Raw genomic sequence first — 17,299 nt, forward strand, 5'->3', positions numbered from 1 at the left:
ATATCTAGCTATTATCTCTATATCTATCTCTATATCTATCTTTCTATATCTATCTGTCTCTATATCTATCTATCTCTATATCTATCTCTATATATCTCTATATCTATTTTTATTTATAGCCATCTATCTATATATATTTATCTCTATATCTATCTATATATGTCTATATTATTATTATTATTATATCTGTATATCTCTATCTATTATCTATCTCTATCTATTATCTTTCTCTATCTATATATCTATCTATCTCTATATCTTTCTATCTATAGCTATCTATCTATCTATCTATCTATCTATCTATCTATCCATCCATCCATTATCTATTTTCTATCTATCTCTATATCTATCTACCTATCGATCTATCTATCTATATTTCTTTCTATATCTATCTTTATATCTATCTCTATCTCTATGAATCTTTCTAACTATATCTATCCATTATCTACTTTCTATCCATTATCTACTATCTATCTCTATATCTATCTATTTCTACATCTATCTTTCAATCTATTTCTATCTAACTCTATATCTATATATCTATATAGCATTATACCCTATGAGGGGGTGCATTATTCCCTATGAGGGGGCAGCATTATACTCTATGAGGAGGCAGCATTATACCCTATGAGGAGGCAGCATTATACCCTATGAGGAGGGCAGCATTATTCCCTATGAGGGGATGCATTATTCCCTATGAGGGGGGCAGTATTATACCCTATGAGGGGGGGCAGTATTATACCCTATGAGGGGGGGCAGTATTATACCCTATGAGGGGGGCAGCATTATACCCTATGAGGGGGCAGCATTATTCCCTATGAGGGGATGCATTATTCCCTATGAGGGGGGCAGTATTATACCCTATGAGGAGGCAGCATTATACCCTATGAGGTGGTGCATTATTCCCTATGAGGGGGGCAGTATTATACCCTATGAGGGGGGCAGTATTATACCCTATGAGGGGGTGCATTATACCCTATGAGGGGATGCATTATTCCCTATGAGGGGGGCAGTATTATACCCTATGAGGAGGCAGTATTATACCCTATGAGGGGGGCAGCATTATTCCCTATGAGGGGGGCAGTATTATAACCTATGAGGGGGCAGCATTATACCCTATGAGGGGGCAGCGTTATACCCTATGAGGGGGGCAGTATTATACCCTATGAGGAGGCAGCATTATACCCTATGAGGGGGTGCATTATTCCCTATGAGGGGGGCAGTATTATACCCTATGAGGGGGCAGCATTATACCCTATGAGGAGGGCAGCATTATTCCCTATGAGGGGGTGCATTATACCCTATGAGGGGGTGCATTATACCCTATGAGGGGGGCAGTATTATACCCTATGAGGGGGCAGCATTATTCCCTTTGAGGGGATGCATTATTCCCTATGAGGGGGGCAGTATTATACCCTATGAGGAGGCAGCATTATACCCTATGAGGGGGTGCATTATTCCCTATGAGGGGGGCAGTATTATACCCTATGAGGGGGCAGCATTATACCCTATGAGGGGGTGCATTATTCCCTATGAGGGGGTGCATTATTCCCTATGAGGGGGGCAGTATTATACCCTATGAGGGGGGCAGTATTATACCCTATGAGGGGGTGCATTATACCCTATGAGGGGGTGCATTATACCCTATGAGGGGGTGCATTATTTCCTATGAGGGGGGCAGTATTATACCCTATGAGGGGGGCAGTATTATATTCTATGAGATGGCTGCATTATATTCTATGAGATGGCTGCATTATACTATGTGAGGGGGCTGCTTTATATTCTATGAGGGGGCTACCCCAACTCCTGCTACATAATTAAGACATGTACAACCTTATATTATACCCGGATATTAGCGTGTTTTACCGCATAATTGGTGGTCTGGTATTTAACTCTATGCAGCTACATAGTGGGCCCCAAGAATGATTTTCTCTGGTGGGCCCAAGGTGTTCCAGTCCGACGCTGTGTACATGTATTGCTCTTGTTAAAATCACATTGCAATCAGATAGCAATAGCACTGCATTCTGATGTAAATTGGATGCTAGATGTGAAAAATCGTATTGTACTCACATAAAAAACGCATGACACTCACGTGGCAATTGCATTACACTTGTCCTACTCTCATGCATCAAAATCGGACTGATTTTTAAATCGCTAGTGTCTCCAGCCTTAATCATTTTTTAGTCTTTTTTATTCTAATTGGCACCAATTACACTCTCTGAATTACTTAATAAAAGAAGAGAACTCTCAAATGATTTAATTCCTCCTACTTTGGGAATAAGTAATATAGTAAAGCAAGGAATTAGCCGGAAATCTGATTAATTAGAGCAGGCTGTCGCAATGTGTCAACAATTCCATTACCAATAAATATTAGTTTGGTAAGCATTTTATTATCGTTAGTTGACACCACAAAGTTCTGACCAAGTTTTCTTAACTTCTTGCCAAGACTCTACTACTTGCATCAATGTCTTGCACAATATTTACCCACATTGAGCATAAGGGACACAACGATGACAGAAGTGATCATGTTACATATGATTCAAAGGGGTTAGTAGTATAACTTAAAATACAGAGATTAAATATAAGGTAATGGTTGATACCAGAGGCTTTTGATGAATGGACCTTTGCAATATTGTTGTCCACCTCCCTAAAATCTCTGCATATATGTTATAGGGGGATGGAAACAGAATATAAACCGTGACTGTCTCTATGGAATAAAAGATAGTGTACTTGGCATGTTATGCAAGACCGACAGGGTAAGTAGAAATTCACGCATTTTACAGTCTATGTACAGTAGATACTGTACATAATTTAATACTTGCTGTAACAAGTGAGTATACAGTCCCCAAAAGACTTGAAAACAGATATTTCTTAAATGTTTTAAAGTAATATCAACACTTTCAAATCACTCCAATAAATATGACAATGAATCATCTCCATTTTTTTTAAATAAGATTTGACATTCTAATTCCCCAAGTATATCCCTAGTAGTTTAAACAATTTTTATATATTACTTAAAGGGCTTGTCCACTACTAAGACAACCCCTTCAAAACTAAATGTTTGGCCCCGATAAAATAATAAAGCTTTTACTTAACTGTCATGCCGACTCCATTCCAGCGGTGTCTGCACTCGCAGTTGCAAGGGTGTGATGTGGTGGAATGACACGTGACAGTGAGGCGTCACTGTCTCCACCTTCTGACAAACTGAACATGAAGAGGAAATCTGGGATCAGCTGCAGCCCTGGCTTCCTCTTCATGTTCAGTTTGTACGAAGGCGGAGACAGTGATGCCAGCACTGATTTGCCACGTGTTACAACAACTGCATCACAGCCCTGGTGAAAGCAAGTGCTGACACCGTGGGAACAGAGTCGGCACAGGAGGAGAGCGTAGACTTTATTATATTATCGGGGCCAAATAATTAGTTTAAGAAGGGGTTGTCCTAGTAGTGGACAACTATTTTAATCCCTTTACCCCTGAAGGTGGTTTGCATGTTAATGACCAATTTTTGCAATTCTGACCACTGTCACTTTATGAGGTAATAACTCCAAAACGCTTCAACAGATCCTGGTGATTCTCAGAAATTTTTTTCGAGACATACTATTCTTCATGATAGTGGTAAAATTTCTTTGAAATGACTTGCGTTTATTTGTGAAAAAAACGGAAATTTGGCTAATATTTCACAATTTTCTAAGTTTGAATTTTCACGCCCTTAAATCACACAAAATACTTAATAAGTAACATTTCCCACATGTCTACTTCGCATCAGCACAATTTTGGAACCAAAATTTTTTTTTGTTAGGAAGTTATAAGGGTTAAAAGTTGACCAGCAATTTAGCATTTTTACAACAAAATTTACAAAACCATTTTTTTAGGGACCACATCACATTTGAAGCATGTGAGGGGTCTATATGATAGAAGATACCCAAAAGTAACACCATTCTAAAAACTGCACCCCTCAAGGCGCTCAAAACCATACTCAAGAAGTTTATTAACCCTTCAGGTGCTTCATGGGAATTTTTAGAATGTGGAAAAAAAATGGACATTTAACTTTTTTTCACAAAAATATACTTCAGATCCAATTTTTTTATTTTGACAAGGATAACAGAACAAAATGGACTCCAAAATTTGTTGTGCAATTTCTCCTGAGCATGACGATACCCCATATGAGGGAGAAAACCACTGTTTGGGCGCACAGTAGAGTTCGTAAGGGAAGGAGCGCCATTTGCCTTTTTGAATGCAAAATTTGCTAGAACAATTGGCAGACGCCAAATCACGTTTGGAGATCTTCTCATGTGAAAATCCCCCACAAGTGACACCACTTTGGAAACTAGACCCCTCAGGGAACTGATCTAGATGTGTGGTGAGCACATTGAGCCCTTAGGTGCTTTACAGAAGTTTATAACGTTGAGCCCTAAAAATATCACATTTTCCTCACAAAAATTTTATTTTAGCCCCAAATTTTGCATTTTCATAAGGGTAACAGGAGAAATTGCACCATACAATTTATAGTGCAATTTCTCCTGAGTACAACAATACCCCATATGAAGGAGAAAACTACTGTTTGGCCGCACGCCAGAGCTCAGAAGGGAAAGAGCGTCATTTGACTTTTTGAATGTAAAATTTCCTGGAATCATTAGCGGACGTCATGTCAAATTTGGAGAGTCCTTGATGAGCCTAAACAGTGGAAACCCACCCACAAGTTACACCATTTTGGAAACTAGACCCCTCAAGCAAATTTATTAAAAAAGAAAAACTCAAATATCACATGGTCGTAAGTGCTCAGACACTCATATTTAAGTCACATCCAGTCGATTTGCTTGTGATCCTCCTTGAGATGGTTCTACACCTTCATTGGAGTCCAGCTGTGTTTAATTAAACTTATAGGACTTGATTTGTAAAGGCACACACCTGTCTATATAAGACCTCACAGCTCACAGTGCATGTCAGACCAAATGAGAATGATGAGGTCAAAGGAACTGGCCAAGGAGCTGAGACAGAATTATGGCAAGGCATACTTCTAGTCTAGGTTACAAAAAAATTTCTGCAGTACTCAAGGTTCCTAAGTGCACAGTGGCCTCCATAATCCTTAGATGGAAGAAGTTTAGGACCACCAGAAGTCTTTCTAGACCTGGCCGTCCAGCCAAACTGAACAATCGTGGGAGAAGAGCCTTGGTGAGAGAGGTAAAGAAGAACCCCAAGATCACTGTGGCTGAGCTCCACAGATGCAGTAGGGAGATGGGAGAAAGTTCCACAAAGTCAACTATCACTGCAGCCCTCCACCAGTCAGGCCTTTATGGCAGAGTGGCCCAACAGAAACCTCTCCTCAGTGCCAGACATGTGAAAGCCCACGTAGAGTTTGCTAAAAAAAATACATGAAGGACTCCCAGACTATGAGAAATAAGATTCTCTGGTCTGATGAGATGAAGATAGAACATTTTGGTGATAATTCTAAGCGGTATGTGTGGAGAAAACCAGGCACTGCTCATCACCTGCCCAATACAATCCCAACAGTGAAACATGGTGGTGGCAGCATCATGCTATGGGGGTGTTATTCAGCTGCAGGGACAGGACAACTGGTTGCAATTGAAGGAAACATGAATGCGGCCAAGTACAGAGATATCCTGATGAAAACCTCTTCCAGAGTGCTCTGGACCTCAGACTTGGCCGAAGGTTCACCTTCCAACAAGACAATGACCCTAAACACACAGCTAAAATAACAAAGGAGTGGCTTCAGAACAACTCTGTGACCATTCTTGACTTGCCCAGCCAGAGCTCTAACTTCAACGCAATTGAGTATCTCTGGAGAGACCTGAAAATGGCTGTCCACCAATGTTCACCATCCAACCTGACGGAACTGGAGAGGATCTGCAAGGAAGAATGGCAGAGGATCCCCTAATCCAGGTGTGAAAAACTTGTGCCATCATTCTCAAGGAGACTCATGGCTGTACTATCTCAAAAAGGTGCTTCTACTCAATATTGAGCAAAGGGTCTGAATACTTATGACCATGTGATATTTCAGTTTTTCTTTTTTGATAATTTTGCAAATATTTCTACATTTCTGTTTCTTTTCAGTCAAGATGGCATGCAGAGTGTACATTAATGAGAAAAAAAATGAAGTTTTTTTGTATTTTCCAAATGGCTGCAATGAAACAAAAAGTGAAAAATTTAAAGGAATCTGAATACTATCTGTACCCACTGTATATTAAGAAAATTATGCTCTGATACTAAGCCAAGCCCCATCCTGTGGGCTGCATAAGAAAACTAAGATGACGGTGTTCCTGTAGCCCTTCAGCAGGTCCTCAGCTACCATGGCAATACAACGGTGCCCTGCAATCACGGGGAGGCATATACAATATTAGCAATACCATTTGAATGTTAGTTATTGAATGACATTTAAATGGTTAAACAGCAGCAATCTGGGCTATCTCTAATCACTGATGTTACAGGCAAATGCCAGAGTTGTTAATACCAGGTAAGATGGGCCACTTCATAGATATGAATCTAATCTTGGTAGGACTATTACGTAAACAAAATTGATAAGTGGTTTAAAATGGATCTATGGTGATCTCACACACAAATTTTCTGATTAACTCATCCTTAGAAACCATTAAATTGTATTAAATTATTATTATTATTATTATTATTATTTATTTATATAGCACCATTGGTTCCATGGTGCTGTACATGAGAAGGGGTTACATACAGATTACAGATATCACTTACAGCAAACAAATTAACAATCACAGACTGATATAGAGGGGAGAGAGGACCCTGCCCTTTCGGGCTTACATGCTACAGGATGGTGGGGAAGGAGACAGTAGGTTGGAGGGTTACAGCGGTTCCAGTGATGGTGAGGCGGTAGCTCCAGTAGTGGTGAGGAGGCAGCAGGGATCACTGCAGGCTGTAGGCTTTCCTGAAGATGTGGGTTTTCAGGTTCCGTCTGAATTAAATGTAATTATATATAGTCATCATGTATAACCATATTTGTTTCCTTATTGTATAGGGTGACAAAATTAAAGATTTGTCCTGGAAACCCAACCCCAGAGAAGGACATGATAATCCTACTTTCCAGCAGGACGATATCACGCTATCTCAAATGACTTGAGGACCAAAATCTGGAGGACGGCCATATTTCTGCATATTGTATTACTCACTGAATGCACATATAGGTTAATCCTCTGGACACATTCCTAGAACTTGTTATGTAACATTGAACATTTTTTTTGTACTTTTGGTGCTTGTGAACTTGGACAAGTTGAGTCTTGTATATGTATGTAATCAATCATAAACAACTTCTTAGTGATTTCCCAGGCTCATGATATCTGATAGGAGTTGATCTTCAGATATACCGTGGGCAGCACGGTGGCTCAGTGGTTAGCGTTGCAAGGAGTTTGCATGTGTTTCCTCCGGCACTCCGGTTTCCTCCCACACTCCAAAGACATACAGATAGGGAATTTAGATTGTGAGCACCATCGGGCACAGTGATGAAAATGTGTGCAAACTGTAAAGCGCTGCGGAATATGTTAGCGCTATATAAAAATAAAGATTATTATTAAAAGTAATAGTCAAATTACCTAAGATCTGCCACTCCCTTGATGACACTTCACTGAAATATCCTCCCTACTCCACAAACACACTAACACTATGTAAATGTGGGTACAGGAGCAGCAGAGGTTTGGTAATGTGAGTGTTCTATCTCCGACATCGAATTTGTAATCTCTGATCATCTGTTTGTTAATATTTGCAGTGATTTACTGGTAGAATATAGAGAAATCTACATTTTTTCATAGACTCTATTTGTTTGCAGTGTTTTGGCTCCCTCTAGTGACCAGTGTCATATTCGCAGTCTTATCTTCATTGCGTTTTCTGTTTTCCATTCCAATGTCTGAAACTCTTCCCTCCTTTTGCAATGCATTATGGTAGCTTTTCAATGCATTATGGTAGCTTTTGCAAAGCATTATAGTAGCTTCCCTCCACTTTCCTCCATTTTCCTTCAGCCTGCATCCAGGAAGCATCATCTTTTCCTCTCCCCTTGCGATTGCATTGCCGGATGTACTCATGCTTTCTGCAGCTATTTTCTGTCTTATTTTGTCTGGCTTAATCAGTCCTGCGCCCTGGTCAGCTACTAGTGTGCAGATGTTCATTCACAATGTACTATGTATAATATGTATTTCTGTTATAACCCTGTACTGATTGTATATATATTATGTTTGTATTATAGTTTCACCGCGCCAATATATCAAGTTCAATAAAAGCACAGACTCAACCTACAGTCTCCTTTTTGGACCCCGGTATAGCGGTTTAGCTGCCTGTATAGCTACATGAATTCTGCTTCATTTAGTGAAGACAGAACAGTGAAACGGCGGCCAACCAGCTTGCAGGAACTTGTGAAACTGCAGCCATCTACCTAATGAGATTCAAGTCACCGGCTACACAGAGACTTAATACAGTTACAGCAATCTCTGCACAGCCAAAGCATTCTCCCAAGACACCATGTCCCACAAATCACACTGGACAAAATCTGTTACTTCCATCTCCTCAAAGACTATATCCATCAGCAGCACGGACGCCATTGCCCGTGCAAATACTGAAGCCACCAAAATGTGAGCAAGCTTTGCTGTAGAAGAGATGGAACTTAAATTAGAGAAAGCAGGCCTAGCAGACCAAGAGAGAAGGTCATGCATAGAGAGAGAAGACCAATAGAGAAGGTCACGCATAGAGAGAGAAGATCAAGAGAGAATGTTACGCTCAGAAAGAGATGACCAAGAGAGAAGGTTATGCTTAGAGAGAGATGAGCAAGAGAGGTTATGCTTAGAAAGAGATGAGCAAGAGAGAAAGACACAGTTAGAGAAGGCACGCGTGGATGCCGCCATAGAGAGCCTAGCAGCAAAAAGAGAAGCTGCTGCAGCCCTAGCCGAAGCAGAATCGCTAGAAGCTGCGCAAAACCCTGAGCTTCATAGCCGAAGCAGTATGTCAAGTCTGGAGTTTCCACTGCAAGATTCACCACAATGGACAACTTGGTATGTTAATGAACTTCCTGATCCAAACTACAACCCTGAATCTGCATCGGAACAAGAACACGACATCTCCAGTGAAGCGAGCAAGAGTCATCATGAGGCTCAGCTCCAGGGAAGCATGGAGCAAAACAACTCTGCTAATGACTACCTTGCCCCTCACCAGGCAATCAATGTGAATCACCTTGCTGACACATCGCAGGTCAGACCGAAGCAATATGACACCGGCTGGCGCCACCGTGAAGATACCAACAGGTACGAACGCACCTCACATCACTATCAGGGTGGCCCATCACCAGTATACTCTGCTGACAACCGGTTCACAACAGAATTTGCTAAGTTCTTCACACGACGTGAAATGGTTGCCAAGGGACTCATGAAATTCACTGACCAAGCTGAAGGTTACAGAGCTTGGAAAGCTTCCTTCCAAAATGTCACTAGAGACTTGGGTTACAAAACAGGGAAGAGATAGACCTCTTAGTCAAAATACCTGGGAGAAGAGTCAGTCAAACACACAGTAAGGATCAGAGACATTAATATAAACTGCCCTGAGACTGCCCTCAAAGAGATCTGGAAGAGGCTGGATGAGTGTTACGGCTCAGCAGAGGTAATAGAGAGAGCCTTGTTCAAAAGAATCGACGACTTTCCTAAAATATCTAACAAAGGTCAGCAGTATAGTGTCAGGAAGCTATGATGATCAGTTGGGTTGCACAGTCTTCCAGAGAACTAAGCAAGACAACCAAGTGGCAATGTCAGTAGAGGACAAGTTGTTCTTAGAGGTAATGGACAAGGGACTTGTTAAAGATGAGACCAACAGCTGGGTCGCACCTTTTCCCTTCAGAACCCACAGACCACTTATGCCAAACAGCAGGAATCAGGCATTAAAACGTTTCTCCTCTCTCAAACATAATCTGCAAAAGAAACCAGAGATGAAAGATCACTTTTTCTCCTTCATGTCAAAGATTTTTGAAAACCGCCATGCAGAGGTAGCTCCCACTCTCAAAGACTCTGAAGAATGCTGGTTCCTACCCATGTTTGGAGTATACCACCCTAAGAAACCGGGCCAGATTACAGTGGTGTTTGACTCCAGTGCTAAGTTTGATGATATCTACCTGAATGATGTTCTACTGACAGAACCAGACCTCAATAACAAACTGCTGGGAGTACCTATGTGTTTCCGTAAGGATTCTATTGCCTTCATCGCTGATATCCAGCAAATGTTCTATTGTTTCCTTGTGAGAGAGAGACAGGAACTTCCTAAGATTCTTCTGGTACAGAGACAATGATTCTACTAAAGAAGTCACAGAGTATCGCATGAGAGTGCACATCTTTGGCAACAGTCCTTCACCTGCAGTCACCTGCAGTCACCATTTCAAAAGGTCATTTCAAGAAGGAGAAACAGAATATCGATCAGATGTCAGACAATTCATAGAAAAAGACTTTTATGTTGACGACTGTCTGAAAGCCATGCCTTCAAATGAGACTGCCATCAGTCTTCTCAGGAGAGCCCAAGAGATGCTTGCTTGCTCGAACCTCAGGCTTCACAAAATATCCTCAAACAGCCAAGAACTCATGGAAGCATTCCCTTCACAAGACTTATGTAACGGTCTCAGAGACCTGGACTTGGGGTCAGACCCCACACCAATGCAACGCAGCCTCGGGCTTCTCTGGAATCTACAGTCAGACACTTTCACCTTTCAGGTCAGCCAGGAAGAAAAGCCTTTCACACATAGAGGTGTCCTGTCTACCATCAACAGTTTGTACGATCCCTTGGTTTTCGCAGCTCCTGTTACTATACAAGGCAAAGCCTTACTGAGAGAATTAACTAAAGAAAAATCTGACTGGGATGCACCTCTGCCACTTGATAAGAGAATCCAGTGGGAAGGATGGAAGAACTCTTTAGCAGTCCTCTGCAACCTGAACGTGCCAAGAACATACACCCCTGTGCTGTCTATAGAAATACAAAGCCAAAAACTGTACGTATTTGCAGATGCTTTTGTCAAAGCAATTGCCGCTGTTGCCTATCTCAAAACTGTAGACTCCAAATGTCAGAGCCACATTGGGTTTGTTAGGCGAAACATGCTCCACAACCAGAGCACACTATACCCAGGTTCGAGCTTTGTGCTGCAGTCTTAGCAGTTGAGTTAGCAGATTTCATCGCATCCGAGATGGATATCAACCTGACAAAAGCCAAGTTCTACTCAGACAGCAAAGTAGTCCAGGGATATATCTATAATGAAACTAGATGATTCTACGTTTATGTCAACAGAGTGCTACGGATTAGGAGATCAGTTCATCCACAACAGTGGCATTACATACTCACAGACCAAAATCCTGCAGATCACGCAACTAGAGCAGTTGACGCAAGTCGACTAGGAAGCACAACATGGCTCTCAGGACCAAAACTATTGTACACTGAGGAATGTTGTCCAGACACCTTTGAACTATTAGGAGAGGACTCAGATGCTGAAATCCGCTCTCAGGTGTCTACACTTCATACAACGACCTCTACTCTCCAGCTTGGATCTCACAGATTCGACAAATTTTCAAGTTGGAAGTCACTTATTCGAGCCATTACCTGCCTGACTCATATAGCTCACTCCTTCAGGACCACCAGAGCTTGTGACACAGAAAAATGTAAAGGTCAGCATCTTTGTAAAAATACCTATGTTACCGCCGACTTAGAATTTTCCAGACACCACTTCATCTTCACTTTTTAAAAAGAAACCTACTTTGTGGAAATCCAATGTCTTACTATCAAAGCTCCAATACCAGTGAGCAGCGCATTGAGAAAACTCGACCCATTCATTGACAACAACAGCCTGATGAGAGTAGGAGGTCGACTTAAAGAAGCTAAAATGGAGTTTGAGGAGAAATTCCCTCTTAGGCCTCTTTCACACATCAGGTTTTCGCCGTCAGGCGCGATCCGGCGCTTTTGACAGAAACCGGATCCGGCGAAATGCAATGCCGAATCCGGTTTCCCCCCCATTGACTTGCATTTGCGCCGGATCGCGCCGGATGGCCATGCGTTTCATCCGGTTTTCGCCGGATCCGGCAATGTGTCGCGATCCGGCGTCTGGAAAAAACGGCTACTGTAACGTTTTTTGTCTCCGGCGAAAAAGCCGGACACGCCGGATCCGGCGCGTCCGTCTTTTTCACACAATGAAAGCCTATGAGCGCCGCAATGCGCCTGATCCGGCGAAAGCCGGATCCGGTGGCCGGATCCGTTTTTTTTGGTCTGAGCATGCTCAGTAGCTCTGCCCACTACAACCTGTCAAAGAAGGGCTGTAGGAACATGCTATATATAGTTTTCCAGTAGCCAATCCCGTTCGGAAGGCCACAAGGGTCAATTTTAAAAACCAGATCCGGCGTAATCCGTCGAAAAACGGATAGAAAAACGGATGAACCGGATGAGACGGATCCGGTTTTGTCGGTCAAGAACAAGACGGATCCGGCAGAAAACCGGATCCGGCACATCAGGTTTTACAAAACATTTGCCGGATCCGGCATTCCGGCACGACGCCGGATCGCGCCTGACGCCGAAAACCTGATGTGTGAAAGTAGCCTTATACTTCCTGGAAAATGTCATGTTGCCTACTTAATCATACATCACTACCACAATCTGGTCAAGCACCAAGGAAGACTATTTACAGAAGGAGCCATCAGAACTGCATTACCTGCCGTAAGCTTCATGGTTCTACTCAAACCCAAAAGATGGCTGATCTACCAGGAGATAGACTTAGCCCAGACCCTCTTTTTACCAGCGTTAGTCTCGATGTGTTTGGGCCCTTGTCAGTTGTTACACGACATACAAAGGGCGGTCAAGCCAATAGTAAACGTTGGACTGTCATGTTACCTGTATGTCAATCAGAGCTGTCCACATAGAGCTCACTGAGCCACTTGACACTTCAAGCTTCATCAATGCTTTAAGACGTTTTATTGCCATCCGTGGTCCTATCAAGTATATACGTTCAGACAGAGGTACTAACTTCTTTGGTGCAGCAAAAGAATTAGGAATACCTTCAAATCTAGACTATAAGATTCTCGAGAGGTTCCTCAGTGACCAAATTTGCACATGGTTGTTCAACCAACCCACCTCACTCTTCACACATGGGTGGATCTTGGGAAAGAATGATTGGTCTAGTATGGAGAATTCTTGACTCCACTCTTCTTCAAGAAGGAGCAGCGAGGCTTGCCCACGAAAGCCTAATCACCTTCATGGTAGAAGCCGCAGCTATAATCAACACAAGACCCTTGGTTCCAGTCCCTAATGACCCCGAGGAACCCTTTTTATTGACTCCAGCTATTCTCCTTACCCAGAAAACGAGACTGTCCAGTGCCCCTCCAGGAGGATTCAACGCTAAGGATCTCTACAAGCGCCAATGGAGACAGATACAAAGTCTTGCAAACACATTCTGGTATAGGTGGCGCAAACAGTATTTGTCTACCCTGCAGCCACGGATGAAGTGGCAATCTACTAGGCCTAATCTGGGCATTGGTGACCTCGTCCTTATGAAAGACTGCCAAGTCCACCGGAACCAGTGGCCACTTGGTCTAGTTACCGCAACATTCCTGAGCAAGGATGATAATGTTCGTAAAGTTGAACTAAGAATGGCCAAAGGAAATGAACTTAAGACATTCTTCAGATCGGTAACTGAACTGGTCCTATTGTTGTCTTCAGAAAAAAGGATAGTGACATCCGTTGATGCCAGACGGGGAGTGTTCTGTCTCCGACATCTAATTTGTAATCTCTGATTATCTGTTTGCTAATATTTGCAGTAATTTACTGGTAGAATATAGAGACATCTACATTTTTTCATAGACTCTGTTTGCAGTGTTTTGGCTCCCTCTAGTGACCAGTGTCATATTCGCAGTCTTATATTCATCGTTTTCTGTTTTCCATTCCAATGTCTGAATCTCTTCCCTCCTTTTGCAATGCATTATGGTAGCTTTTGCAAAGCATTATGGTAGCTTCCCTCCACTTTCCTCCATTTTCCTTCAGCCTGCATCCAGGAAGCATCTCATCTTTCCTCTCCCCTTGCGATTGCATCGCCGGTATGTACTCATGCTTTCTGTAGCTAATTTCTGTCTTATTTAGCCTGGTTTAATCAGTCTTGCACCCTGGTCAGCTATTAGTGTGCAGATGTTCATTCACAGTGTACTATGTATAATATGTATTTCTGTTATACCCCTGTACTGATTGTATATATTATGTTTGTATTATAGTTTCACCGCGCCAATATAGCAAGTTCAATAAAAGCACAGACTCAACCTACAGTCTCCTTTTTGGACCCCGGTATAGCAGTTTAGCTGCCTGTATAGCATGATTTCTGCTTCATTTAGTGATGACAGAACAGTGAGCTTTACTCCTCTGATGATATTGTACCATTGTCTGCTCTTGTAATGAATTAATGAGGCTGGCAAAATAAACAGAAATACTTAATGCAATAATATGGATAATGTCATAATGTGAAATGGGTTCTATCCAGTTTTGGTTTGGCCCATGGGGAAAAGATGACTCCCCCGGTGGGCCATTATGCAGGAGTGGGCCCTCTTCATCTTATATGAGGTAGTAATTGGAACAATACACTTGCTTCACTTTGTACAGACAAAGGCTACATATTATCATTCATTTACCAAAGTAATGAGTGTATCTTTATATAAAAGCAAAATTCCATTTTTCATTGAGGGTAAAGTAATATTTCCATGTAACTGAACAGTGGGCCCTCCAGAGTCAGTGTTAATGGTGGGGCCTTAGTGCCTCAGTCTCACACTCTGTCATCTTATTAAAAAAGAAAAACTGAAAAGACCTTGTAAAAACAAGCAAGATTGCAATTTCATTCTAATTAAAAGTCCTCTCTTTTCTCACAAATGGATGGATTTTAATTCAGTAGTGTACAATATGCTGCCTAGCTTACCAGTCATCTCCGAGGTGGCCGGTTTCCTAGGCAAGGAGCACTTGCTTGCAAACTGTTTGCTAAACAACTTGCAATTGCCGCTTTAATTAAAGGGTTTGTTCACTACTAGGACAACACCTTCTTGACCTAAATGTTTGTCCCTCGATAAAATAGAAAATCCTATACTAACCTCCCGTTCGAGCGGTGTTGGCACTCACGTTCCCGGTGATCATGTGTGGTTGTTATGAAATAAGAGCCCAGTGACTTCAGATGGTCAAGTAATTAACAGAAAGTGAGCAGCAGCGGCAGCTCTCACTTCCTGTTAGCTACTTAACTGTATGAAGGTGGGGACAGTGACACCAGTGCTAATTGGGCGCTGGGCTCATGTGACATAACAATTGTATATGTAATGACACCTGCACAGAAGGTGAGTATACGTTTTATTGGGACCAAACATATTGATAAAGAAGGGGTTGTCCTACTAGTGGACAGTCCGTATAAGGCTGGCAGGATTTCAGGTTCAGTGTCTCTGCGCTTCTGCCATGCTCCACAGCTCTGGACAGTGTTTCTGCTATGCTGTCAGCCCAACTGATCAACCTTCAGGAACACGATGCTCCACAGGAAGTTAGAAGGCAGATGAGCAGTGTGCTCCCATAACATAGTCTTTCTCTAACTTATGCAAATTTTCTTACCCTCTGGGATTCCAGGCTTGGAGTTAGCCGTGCAACATGTCAATTCTTTCATCATTTTTGTAATATTTTTCACCTAGTCAAATAAATGGGAAAAAAAACGCAGGTAAAAATGGATGTGTATTTCATGCAATATTTCTACTGCCAACGCACTAGTTTTTGGTTAAGAAAAATCTGCGGAAAGTATTCAACATGTGCACATATCCTAAGTGTTCAGTGATATTTATGCGTGCATGAAGAAATGAAAGCAAGTTGGGTGCTCTAGTCTGACTGTGCCACCTGCTGACGTAATAACAGAAGTACAACTTGTTCTAGCTTGTTTTACAAATTTGTCATATTTCAGAAATAGATTTAGATGGCGTTTTCAGTTATTACATCACACAATCTATAGTTGCAATTTGTAAACCTGTTTTAAATTAAAATAAAAAGAACAAAAATATTTAAAGATATAGAAAAGCAAAAATATTCTTACATACATTTCTTTTACGTCAATTTTTGTACAATATTTTATACCGTAGTGATTCTGTAAATTGCACGGAAATCAATCAACATGATTTCACTGCTCAAACTGTTTACATGTTTGTGTAGCTCTTGCAAAAACAAGACCAGCAACACCTTCACATTGCCAGTCCATTCCTCTTAAGGCCCTGTGACACTAAGCGATCTCGCTAGCGAGATCGCTGATTTTGTGACACATCAGTGATCTCGCCAACGAGATTGCTGTGTGTGACGAGGATCGGCGACCGGCCCCCCTGCCGGTTATCGCTGATCGTGCTCGTGCAGCCTGGGCCGTTTTTCGATCGCTGGTCTCCCGCTGCCCAGCGTGCATCGCTGCGTGTGGCAGCGAGAGACCAGCGATCAGCGACGCTGGACGCTGGTTGCTAATGTAAACGTCGGGTATCCAGGAGCCGCGGCTCCTGGATACCCGCTGTTTTCCTTGGAAACTGGCGTACACGCTGGTTTCCATGGTAAACGTCGGGTATAGCCTGTTTCACAATTCAGTTTTTTGTGTCAGTCAAAATAAGCCAAAAAGGCGGAAAGCGGATCTGTTCCTAACTGATGTGAACGGATGCCACCGGATCCGTTTTTTTGACGGATCCGCCGAATGAAGAATTTTAAAGGAACCGCTGCCCGGGAAGGAGAGAGAGAGAATTTTTTTCGTCCGCCAGAAAGGATTTCAGGGTTAAATTCCCAGCTGACTTCCTTTCTCTGAGCATGCGCAATGTAAACTGCGGATCCTGCAGCAAAAAAAAACGTTGCAGGGTCCGTCCAGGCATGTCGGCGGCTGAAATTTTTTTTGGCGGATCCGCAAAAAAACGGATACAACGGATGGCCATCCGTCAAGATCCGCCAGTAATGCAACTCAATGGGGGAAAAAACGGATCCGCCAAAAAAAATGGCGGATCCGTTTTTTTCAAAAACCGGCGGATTTTGACTGATGGTCAAAAATGGAAGTGTGAAACAGGCCTACCCAGGAGTCGCACGGCTCCTAGATACCCGATGTTTACCTTGGAAACCAGCATGTACGCCGGTTTCCAAGGTAAACAGCGGGTATCCAGGAGTCGCGCGGCTCCTGGATACCCGACGTTTACATTAGAAACCAGCGTCCAGCGCCGCTGGTCCTGATCGCTGGGGCTGTCTATGTAACAGCTCACCAGCGATCAGCCTAACGATGTCCCAGCGATCCCATCATGTCGGA

General features: G+C 42.5%; 1 protein-coding gene across 1 annotated transcript in view; it reads left to right on the forward strand.

The window, feature by feature from the left end:
- Positions 1-14,285, forward strand: part of LOC141048955 (sodium-coupled monocarboxylate transporter 1-like) — a 125,296-nt gene extending 111,011 nt beyond the window's left edge. The window contains exons 14-15 of the mRNA XM_073545024.1: positions 2,674-2,756; positions 7,004-14,285. Coding sequence (XP_073401125.1) covers positions 2,674-2,756; positions 7,004-7,105 — 185 coding nt within the window. The 3' untranslated portion in view covers positions 7,106-14,285. The remainder of the gene's footprint in view (positions 1-2,673; positions 2,757-7,003) is intronic.
- The last annotated feature ends 3,014 nt before the right edge of the window (positions 14,286-17,299 follow it).

The sequence above is a fragment of the Dendrobates tinctorius genome, unplaced genomic scaffold, assembly GCF_039654945.1.
Source record: "Dendrobates tinctorius isolate UK_male_01 unplaced genomic scaffold, ASM3965494v1 ptg000139l, whole genome shotgun sequence".
Classification (NCBI taxonomy): domain Eukaryota; kingdom Metazoa; phylum Chordata; class Amphibia; order Anura; family Dendrobatidae; genus Dendrobates; species Dendrobates tinctorius.